This window comes from Coptis chinensis, chromosome 3 (assembly GCF_015680905.1).
Source record: "Coptis chinensis isolate HL-2020 chromosome 3, ASM1568090v1, whole genome shotgun sequence".
NCBI classification, from domain to species: domain Eukaryota; kingdom Viridiplantae; phylum Streptophyta; class Magnoliopsida; order Ranunculales; family Ranunculaceae; genus Coptis; species Coptis chinensis.
Window position 1 is genome coordinate 29,334,799 of NC_141458.1, and position 9,593 is coordinate 29,344,391.

Below are 9,593 nucleotides of genomic sequence, written 5' to 3' on the forward strand. Positions count from 1 at the left end.
CAAGTCACTATGATGGGAAATTGAGAGTTTTCACCTTTGAATACCGAAAAACCCTTGCCCAATGCAAGGGTGACAAAGTCAGTGACTTATAACTAAGTCACAACGAGGGTAGTACATGCTATTGAGATTTTCACTGAGTTGTGAGATTCAGATGAAATATTTTATTCCATTTCGTGTGTTTTTTTTAAATTTGTTCGGTTTTTTTCTCTGGACAGAATGTTGAATCCCACGTGTTTTTTTGACTTTTTTTTTGTTTTTTTTTAAACTTCAGATGGGATGTTTTATTCCGTCCAGCCCGTTTTTTCGATTTTTACATTCAGACGGAATCAAACATTCCGTCCGAGGTTTAAAGTCACCTCTACATTTGGTAACATTTTATTGTTTTTCACCACAAAGGTAGCAAAGAAGGAAAATAGTCATACGTGGAGGTGAAAAACAATTGTTTGCATTGGGAATGCTCTTAAAGAATCACTTTTAACTCGAAGAGAATGTTCTTGTTTGGATCTCATTTTTTCAAAAAATCAATTTTTCTCAAAAAGTATTTTTTTGAAAAAATATTTATTCTAAAAACAATTTTTAAATAAACAAATTTGGTTGAGATTTTTTCTTAAAAACTATTTTATCAAACTCGTAAATTTCATGATATTTCTCGAAATATCTTAGCATATCTCGACATTTTTCACTATAATGGGCAATCCTAGGAGTGTAAAAAAAAACCGTTGACCCATCATCCGGTAGGGCACCCGGTCTTCGCCCACCACCCAAACCCGCACCAACTCGAAAATAGACCCGCCCAGCCCCGCCACCGTTTTTACGCGGTCGGGCTATGGGTGTAGGTTCTATCTTCAAACCCAACCCGTCAAGCCGCCCGACCCGTACCATGTAAAAAACCGTTGACCCAACCCCGCTGACCAGCACAATTTCAAGACCCAAGTATAATATTTTTGTATTTTGTTTATATTTTCTTTTAAATTTTGTAGAAATTTGGGAGATATGAACACAAACTTATGAGTTCAACATCAATTTCAAATATTCAAGTTTGAACATTGGGCAAATATCAAAAGTTCAAATTCAATTTTCGAATTTTGGAGAAGACAGATTATTCATCCTTGTATTAATTTCGAATTCTTATACTTTATATTTTATTGTTTTGTACCATAGATCGTCGCTCCCATCTTCACTTTATCATGCTATGGAAAATAATCAATTTACAAATAGTAAATCATGAGAAAAAAGTTTCAAATTTGTAGATATGGTTTTGGGTTCAAGTTCAAGTTTTTTTTTATTTTTGTTTATTTTTTATTGATTGATTTCATTTTTTTCTCTATCTTGTGAATTGGAAATATATTACTTGCAGAATTTGAAAGTTTTTTTTTGGTGAAATTGGATTAAAATGATAATTTCCACCGACCCGAATGACCCGCCCCGTAAGCTGACCCAACAGGCCGGGTGATGGTACTAAGAATATGACACTTCAACCCGCCCCGCCCCGCCCATCGGGGACCACTGGATTTGTATCCCTAGACCTGCCCCGACCCGACCCATCACTATTTGACCCACCCCGCCCCGTATTTAGGGGCAGGGGTCGAGTCAGGTCGGGCAGAGATCAGGTCAGGTTTGGGAACCCGACCCGAATCTGAATTATTCGGATTCAGGTCGGGTCGAATTCGGATCAAGCCCGACCCGATTCCCTGCCCTACCCATATTACACCCCTAGGCAATCTATATGCCTTTAGAGCTAGATGAGAAAGTAAAAAGAAAAAACTGTTTTTTAACTTGAAAAACAAGTCTTTGATATTTATCGTAAAACATGTTTTTAAACCAATAAATATTTTTTTTGGGTGAAAAACAATTTTCTACAAAAATAAAGACCAAACATGTTTATTTAAAAAACAAAACATTTTTTTACTAATAAATATTTATTGACAATAAATAAATATTATCCAAACACCCCCTTATGTTTTATTTCAAAACTCTCGAAACTAATAGGCCCAATAACAATTGGGCTCATTTCTTGGGCCTCCATGTTCGTAATATCTCCTCTCCAGATTTTAATCGGGTAATGTTAGGTGGTCAGTGGTCTATTTCATTTAACTGATTTCGCCTTGAGCTAGAAGAATATCTAAATCACTCCATGTTAAGTTCACCATTTACGGGATGAGAACCTAGACTTCATGCTGTTTCACAGGCTTCTTCTTCATCACCGAATACGGAAGAATTCCACAAACAGTAATCATGTTTACCACTTTACCCTCTGTCGCTTACTGCATTTTCCTTACTGGCAACTGGCAAGTTAACAAACTAGTTAGGCAAGAGGCAAAAAAAGAGACTCATAGCGCACTTGAACTCAGCTCAAAATAAGAGAGAGATTGAGAGAGATTAACTGAACTTTGTATGACTACTAAATAGAGAACAAAAGCCAGACATGGTCAGTTCTGTTGTTCACAATAAAGAAACCATCTGACATTATGACTAAGATCATAAATTTGACCTACAGTCAGCTGCAAAGGATCACACTATAAAACTTCAAGTGCAGAAGTTACATAAAAACGGGACAAATTGTCACAAAATTTTGAATTTTTTTCCACAAAAAATAAATAAAAAGAAAGAAACAGATCTCCAGTAGACTTCCACACTTGGGAGTTCCAAGTTTAGCGTGACCAGATGGTTTTCTTGGTCTTCCGTTGTTCATCTACCAACTTCCTGCAACATTAATGCTAGCGTAAGTAGTATATCAAATTGCATAAATGCAGTTGGACACGAAATACGCAGCAAACAATAACACAAAGTAATCAGCTCTCTATTTCATTCAGTAGGAAAGGAATAACTAGATATGTAAGTTTACCGTTGACGCTCATGAAACTCTGTCGCAACATCACAGCCTCTATAAGATTCTAAAACCTTTCTTATATCTTGAGGTCTTCTGTAGGCAAGAACTACAATAAAACCCAAAACAATAAAAGAGCCTTTATTGTCCAAGGAAATTCAACTACTATGAGAGAAACTCATTCTATTGACTGTGAGAGAAGTACTTACATTCAAGAAACGGAACTAGATCCAGCAATGCTGTATCACCTTCTTCAAGCTTCCAAGGCTTAATCTCAAGACAATTGTCCAGCTGAAGGGCAGTTTCAAGTGCATGCCCACTAACATAGATAACCTTTGCAGGATCCCTGTTCAGCTTTGACAAGTCCTGCAACCAGAAACATGCTTGCTCAAAGAATATAATTTGTAGTAAGAACGAATCAAATATCGTATGCCATCAGTGGATTAAGATAAATTCAGATTTAAAAAAAATAAATAATAGGTAATGATTACTGCATCATGCCATACATGATCTTGTCGTATCTCATGTCCTAAGTAAGATGGAGAGTTCTAATATCTAAAATAAACATACTTTAGCTAGGAGACAAGACTGTCATTGTAAAGGGAATAAAAGGAAACTAGGGTTTCTTTTTTGTCATGAGATAATAACAAATGAGTGACCGACCCTATGAGACAACGCCAAAGAAAACACAAAGCTGAATGTACATACATTGAGGAAGCTTTTCATTTTAGGTTTTAAATTGAAATATCCAGCTCAACCAGAAAAGCTTACATATAGCGGGTAACACATTTAACATTTTGAGCTATGGAGAGGAGGATGATTATTATTGTTCAGAGCCACTAGAACTGCATTAATGAAATTATTATTTCAACAATGAATGACAACCAATAGAGTACACGTCTTTCCAGAATGTTTGTTTAGTGAACTTTAATTAAAAAAAAATGAATAAAAATCCGCCAAATATTTTATGCCATCACAGAAACATATACTTCAGAAAGGAATATATAAAGATGATAGGGTAGGGCAATTCATTAATTTGTATATGTAAAATAGAAAGCCACTAACCTTGTAATGCTTTCCATTCTGATATTTTGTAGCAGTCCTTCCTAGCCTATAAGTAATAGTTCCCTTCTGATTTAGCCGCTCACAAATAGGATCAACAAACTACAAGCCACATAAACAAATGCTTAACAAACGTGACAAAATGTTAGCAAGATGGGAGTCGAAAAAGAAACTACCATGCCTTCCTGCTGATCTGAAAAGACAACGATTTCATAAAACTGAGCAAGCCTTTCCAAGAAAGCATCGACTCCTGGTCTTTTGAAGGTTCACGCCAGCCTCTTTCCCGCTGTCATAGGAACAAATTAAGGTATATCAGGTGACAAACAAATATCAAACAATTCCTCGCACAACACATACACATCTAGTATGCATGGAAGGGCAGTGTGGATCTCTCCATTGTCCATGCCATAAGTTGGGGTCAGTCGACCAAGGTTAGGAAAGTTTAACAGTCAATAAACCCACTATACCATGGGCCCAAACTCCCAATCAAGATAGAACAAGTCTGGTTAGGACTGTAAGCCTGTAATGAATTAAATGGGCTCTTTAAAGAGATTATCAAGCGAAAAAATTGGTCCATCAAATAGCATCCTGAGTAAAGTAAGTCATGACAATAACAGCAACAAGAACAATAAAGCAAGATGAAGATACACTAACTGCAAAAGGTCCTTTTCTATTGTATTGTAGGCTACCACGAGAGAGGGAACTTACTTTCCAATCAGAGTATATAAGAGTCTCATTCAGATCCACAACAAGTGTCATGACACCAAGACCCTTTAACTCAGGAGCCAAATCTGGAAGAAGCTTGTCAGAATATGGTTCTGTGTATTCCTACAGCAAAATGATAAATGAATGATAAAGGAGGTGAGGAACATAACATAACAATCTTTCTTAGCAAAACATACAGTTGGAGAAGCAATACATACCCGAATTTTGCCCTCAATTGACCTTCTAAGTTCCAAATATATATCTATGCATTTAGCAGGCACTGGAAATCAGAGAGAGAGAGTTACTGATGGTTGAAAGAAAACAATGAAACATGCAGAACAAGTGGAACACTTTCTGAAAGTAACAGGAAATTCATGAAGATGAAATGAACATTAGTTATATTATTTGTTTTAGATTAATCCTCTTAGGTGACTAAACCATGCAAAAGGATCAAAATGAGATATAAACATCAGCATGCAAGTTGGCACATTAGACAAGAAGAGGCAATATGAGCTTCGAGGTCATAAAAGTGTTCTGTCTCTACCAATGAAACAATAACCATCTTGTGACCATTCAAGGTAAAAGACTGACCACTAACCAACTCTGTAATATACAGGAGTACCTCTACTAACATGAGAGTTCCAGCCTTCCAGGATTAAAATCCTACTCATCATTATATCAAATTAATCGGCCCAACATTCTGTATTGCACCACAACATTTAAAGCAGCCACTAAATTATATAATATATAACAGAAAGGTTTCACAATTATTCGATTTAAAAATTGATCAACAAGACCAGGATTAGTCTTTTTATGAAAAGTCGGATCATCTGCACATCGCTAACAGAAGGTTAAACCTCTGCGCAATTAGTGATGGTGCATTTTCCATACTGGTTGACGTTGCATGACAACCAAAGTGGTATGTTCAAGCGAAAAGAGGTTTAACCTCCTCTACAAGGAGCAGATGATCTTATTTCTTCTGTGAATGCATCTAAGTCAAACACATTCCACATTAACTACAATCAAAATGCACACAAAGGATGGAGGGGAAAGTTCTATGGAAGTACCAAGTTACTGAACCTCCTTACAGCCTGTTTGATACCCATTATAGGGTAACCTGTGACAGTATAAGAGACCGATAGTGTTGTTTCTTGTTTGGTCCGATATGGTGAGGAGGATAACCGGGTGATATTAGAGAGGCTCTTGATGGCGACATATTCCCAAGGCAATAGTGTGGGGGATTTGGTTGGAATGCAATCAGAGAGTGTTTGAGAACAAGGAAAAGGATATACACAAGATTTTGGTGGATATTAAAAAGCTATTGTATAATTGGCCAAGGAATGTGTCAATCTTTAGGGAGTTGAGGTTTCTTGATTTTATTTGTAATTGGGATACACTAGTGTTGTAATTTTGCTTTTGGGAGTCTTGTGGGGAAGTAGTTAACTACTCTTAATTTCTCGCTAAGGGATAACTATCTTGTTTGTAACACTCTTATTATTATTGGAATGAAATTTAACTTTTACGGATCAAGAAAATAAAAAGGTTTGCAAAAGATCTCTTTGGAGAGCATGGATTCCGCTATTCACATTACAAAATAAATAGATATCGACAGAAAGCAAGAAACAAGAGCATACATAAGAAAATAAGAAACGGTCTATGGGCTTCTTCTTCTACACCATCTCCATTCCCATCTGGACTGGCTTCTTCTTCTTCACTGTCTCCATTCCGATCTCGACTGACCATCGCAAATATTTGCCACTTACTTCATTCTAAGTTCTAACCCCCACCATCTTCTCTCTACACTTTTATGTATTTGGAAAATCAGAAAACCAAAGCATTATCAACAAACAGAATTTGGGTATTCAAAGAAGAACCATCTTCACAATTTCCTCCCTTTTATACTTTCAATCTTCTCTCTATCTTCACAATCTAGTGGAGTGATTTTGAATTATCAGTTTTTTTTTTGTTGGACTTCAAGTAATGGGTAGTATTTTAATCCTTCCATCAGATTTTTGTTGAAATTATGTTGAATTGAAGTTTGGTAGTCATTTTGAAGTTACTGATTCAGGTTTTGTTTCGGTTGATTTGTGGTTTTTTTTTTTGGAAAATTTAATGTGATTTTCATTCCATTTGGAGAATTGATAAAAAAGAAAAGAAAAAAAAAAGGAGAACAATACCAGACAAACCCTCTAATAAACCTGAGGGGCCAAACAGTCTCTAGACTGATCACATTTGGGGTATGCACCACTAATTTTACATAGCCTAAACATGGTAAGGTACTACAGAGTTTCAGGAGGCCAAACAGAGCCTTAAGTGTACTTGAAATCACGAATTGAAAGTAATTAACAAAATAAAAGTTAAGTTTCACCTATCATAGCGGCCGGATAAAGCAATGCCTGAAATTTCTGTTTAAGATAAGAACAACACAAATTACACTTTTGTTTAACAATATAGTGATAAAACATAATGATACTATAAAGGACTGTTATATTGTAATTAGAATTTTCAGAGGCGAGTAAACTTTAATGCTTTCTTTAGTTATTAGAGAAGCCTTGCGGATATTGCTCGGCCATAACTATACTTTGCTTCTAGGTTGCACAATCAACACGGTGAAAAAGTAATACATAAATCTTTCAGATGAGTTTTTTACGATAAAAGATTGTGCATGGTACATCAGCCATTCTAGATACGTGCAGATAATAGAGATAAATTTAATCTACGACTAACATAAGCAACGTAGCTAAGATACGGAACTAAGTAGGCATCCTTTAGCCCACTCATTCTTTATCATCCCACCTGTTGCTCTCTTACCAAGGTCTTGCTTTTGGTATTTGACCACAAATGGATGATTTTCTCCTTTTCTAGTGCAGAAAACAATTTGCAAAGGTCAATAGGACATCAGGTGGTTTAACAGATATATATTACATGTGAGAGGAGTGTAATCCTTATTCCTTACAACCACAAACCTTAAGAGACTATCAACACAAACCAATACCAAAGAGCAAAAGTTAACTTTCAGGTCACAAATTTCAAGCACCTGATTTAAAGTGATTTCTCCCAAAGTTTATAGGATCACTCAACCGAGCAGGAAGCTAATATTTCCATTCATGTGATTTCTCCCAAAGTTTGACCTCAGCAATGCCAATAACGTCATTTGGAAATCACTCCACTGAAGTTCATAATTATGAAAGAGTACACCAACCTTTCCTGAGTAAGCCAACAGACTCAATGGCTCCTCCAATCTAAGTTTCCATTTAGACAAAAATACTTGGTAGACAATGCCAGAAACAGTCCCAACCAAGTATAATTTCAAAAATACCATCACATACTATTAAGATTTAACTAATTCAATGGTATGTTTGATACACGGAATACTACAACAAAATTTAGAGTTAATCTAAGAAGCAATGGGAAAAGAGGAGTCCAATCATAGAGAATCTTTCCCTATGGATCTGTCCAGATCAACCCCCATCTTACAAAAACTTCCACCAAATTTTTTTTTTTTTTCTGAAACTCTCCATTAAATTTGATTACATGAAGAGCAATCAAACACACACCTAAAGGAAAGTAAACAGCTTAAGAGACTTACCTCGAGAGAAGAAGCATCTTTGTTTTTCTTCTGCTTGAGAGAATTACTGAATATCCTTGGTGATTGAATCCACTTCATCCATGAGAGTAAGCTAAGAATGCAAACAATGTGACAAGTCAAAAATAAAAAAATCAATAAATAAGAATAAGACAAATTTAAGTAACGAAAATCATATATTTTCCAAGACCTAATAGTGAATTACATATCGGCCCTCAGTGGAACAATTGAGTAAAACTACATTCGTATAAGTGAAAGGAAATACCGTAGGTCTGGTAAGCGACGGTTCCAGAGAGTCCAGCAAGAGTAGCGTAAGCTCCGTATTTGAGATAATTCCAAGAATTCATTTTGGTGGTCCCATCTGAACGTGGTGGTTGTGGTTGTTGGTCTTTGGGAAGACTCGTTGTTGTTGATTGAGTGCACAAGTATCGATTATTATTTGAAGAAGAAGAAGAAAAGGAGATGGGTTTTTTGTGTTTGCAGAGGTACAACACCAGACGACGATACATTTTTCTGTTTCGAAATGGGAGAGAAGGGTTTTAACTTTTAAGGGTTTAAGGCCTCTTCCTCTTTTCTCTTCTGTTTTAGTTTTATACAAGTGAAACAAATTATTGATGTAAACGGATAACCAACCTGGAAAATTAAACCTTCAAACTTTTCTTCTGTAGTAGTAATTACAGCTTCAAATCAACCTGTAAAAAAAAAGATAACCTATTTAAAAAAATAAACCAAAGAGAATCAAAAGCCCGAAAAAAAGAATAAACCAACCTGAAATAAAATTAAACCAACCTTTCCAAAGAGTAATGAATGGGTTATCGAGATCGAGAGAGAGAGAAATCCTCAGTTTATAGCAATGGTTGTCGGTGGAAATGGGGTGGCGATGGTTGAATGGCAAGTCAGAGAAAAATAAAGTGTTTCAGGGTTTCTCTTTTTAGTTTTTGCAGTGTTTAGTTCGAGCGCCAACATTAAAAATAGGCCCGCCCAATACAAAGCCCTTTGCAACCCCACTCTCGTCGTAGCAAAGGCTACTAAATTAAATAGTCATTCTTTAGGTGTCTGTTTTTTTGCTTAGGGCAATGCAGTGCTTTTTTCAAGGTGTGTTTTCTCATAAGCTTTCAGTTGATGTGAAACTGGTGTGGTGGAAGTGTGTTTAGAAGGTATTCTTTTTTATTTAAAAACTTGAAATACTAAAAAAAGTCGTGGGGGTTAGAAATGGATTTGAAATCTTTACGGGCTATATTTACCAGTGTTATCTTTCGGGATGATAACTTCATATAGGGTTTGCATTGGGAAGGCCAGGTTTGACATTGTCCCTCAAATTTAAAGATAGAGAGGCTTATATTGGTTTTAGAAGGTATTCTTAAAGGAAGATTTGCTACCGGTGTTACTTCTGTTTTGTTTTGTATTTTACTT

General features: G+C 36.0%; 1 protein-coding gene and 1 long non-coding RNA gene across 2 annotated transcripts; both read right to left on the reverse strand.

Annotated features, from left to right (window-relative positions):
• Window positions 1-2,369: 2,369 nt before the first annotated feature.
• Window positions 2,370-8,268, reverse strand: LOC147509058 (mitochondrial import inner membrane translocase subunit TIM50-like). Its single transcript, XM_086601358.1, is given in 10 exon segments — window positions 2,370-2,703; window positions 2,846-2,936; window positions 3,037-3,193; window positions 3,893-3,991; window positions 4,066-4,155; window positions 4,158-4,175; window positions 4,598-4,717; window positions 4,813-4,874; window positions 6,963-6,999; window positions 8,184-8,268. Coding segments are annotated over 10 exon segments (804 nt in total). The 5' UTR covers window positions 8,262-8,268; the 3' UTR covers window positions 2,370-2,651.
• Window positions 8,269-8,624: 356 nt separating this feature from the next.
• On the reverse strand, window positions 8,625-9,226 carry LOC147509059 (uncharacterized). Its single transcript, XR_015218352.1, has 2 exons — window positions 8,970-9,226; window positions 8,625-8,872 (listed from the first exon to the last, which is right to left on the reverse strand). It is a non-coding gene; the product is annotated as an uncharacterized LOC147509059 (long non-coding RNA).
• Between the last annotated feature and the right edge of the window lie 367 nt (window positions 9,227-9,593).